Consider the following 1,384-nt stretch of genomic DNA (forward strand, 5'->3'; position numbering starts at 1 on the left):
AATTATGAACCTGAAAATGAGCATAATAGGGGCGCTTTAAGAAAGAAGGGGACATTGAAGCGTTTCTAGCTATATGGCAAAGGTATAGTGGCTTGCATTAGGACAATTGCCATTTGTACAGGTATGATGCTTTTAATTGTCTTGTAACTATGGATGTGTTTCTTTTCCCTCATATGTTGCAATATCAAATGTGTATTGTGTATGTGTATGTCTTGGACATGTTAGTATCAATGGTAAACATCTAGAACTGAATAACCTTAAAAAAAGGGTCAAATTGGAAGATGTTTTTTGTGTGTAAATGTGTAAACATTAAATTCTGGCATGTAAAGCATGGACACAGTATCCACAGTGTGTTTAAATTGCAAAGCCATTCAGTTCTGATTGGAATTTACAGGAGAATGAACAAAGATACAGATTGTTAAAATCTAACACACGGTACTAACTACCTTTTGGACAAAAGGTTTTGGAAGTTTTTGACAGAATTCTCTACAGTTATTTGTTCTCACAACGCAATTTGGCTTGTTCTCTTTCATCTTTAACAGGCGTAATAGCGTGATAGAGGTTAAGCGCAAGATTGATCACACAGCACACTTCACTCTCTTCACAGACTGTGCCATGGATCATGTGCTGAACATCGCTGACAGTTACATCTGCACTCCATATGTTTACCCGGCCTCATGGCCCGAGGACTGGGCTCCGCGTCAGATAATCAGCCTGTGGGTGCTGACCAACCTGGGAGCATTGCTGATTTACCTGGGCTTTGGTGCTCTTAGCTTCTACTACGTGTTTGACCATAAGCTCATGACACATCCACAGTTTATCAAGGTTGGGTAGACCACTTTAAAAAGGTTAAAGAAAGGATGGCGGTTCTAAATATAAGTGATTGAGACTGTTTTTTTAATTTAAGATAACAAAAGACGTAAACAACAATACCAATGCAAACTTCTCCTGAATCCTAACTTTGTGACTTTGTTCCTATGACAGAACCAGGTAAGAAAAGAAATTCAACTAGCAATAGCCTCCATCTTCTGGATGAGCTTCCCCACGGTCGCCATCTTCTTCTGGGAGATCAAGGGATACAGCCAACTTTATGACAACATCAGGGAATCTTCTCTGGGTGAGACAACCGTAGGGTTGGGTATCGTTTGGGTTTTCTTCCGATACCGCTGCTAAAACAATACTTTTGAAACGGTGCCTGAATCAAAATATAAATAATATCTTCAAAATATATACAATATAAAAAAGGACCACAAAAGACAGTTGGCGACATTAAAGAACATTGTTTATAGCAAAGGCCATGGTCAAAATCAAATGATTTATTAATAATGTGATAATAACTTCTAACAATGACTTCTTTCATCAGTAAATTGCTGATAAACGAAAA

The 1,384-nt window shown here is 38.1% G+C and overlaps 1 protein-coding gene across 1 annotated transcript in view; it reads left to right on the forward strand.

Annotated features, from left to right (window-relative positions):
- The window catches only part of LOC116693665 (lathosterol oxidase), an 8,750-nt gene that overhangs the window by 3,582 nt on the left and 3,784 nt on the right, over positions 1–1,384 (forward strand). The window contains exons 2-3 of the mRNA XM_032522801.1: positions 608–825; positions 985–1,117. Coding sequence (XP_032378692.1) covers positions 616–825; positions 985–1,117 — 343 coding nt within the window. The 5' untranslated portion in view covers positions 608–615. The remainder of the gene's footprint in view (positions 1–607; positions 826–984; positions 1,118–1,384) is intronic.

This window comes from Etheostoma spectabile, chromosome 8, assembly GCF_008692095.1.
Source record: "Etheostoma spectabile isolate EspeVRDwgs_2016 chromosome 8, UIUC_Espe_1.0, whole genome shotgun sequence".
NCBI classification, from domain to species: domain Eukaryota; kingdom Metazoa; phylum Chordata; class Actinopteri; order Perciformes; family Percidae; genus Etheostoma; species Etheostoma spectabile.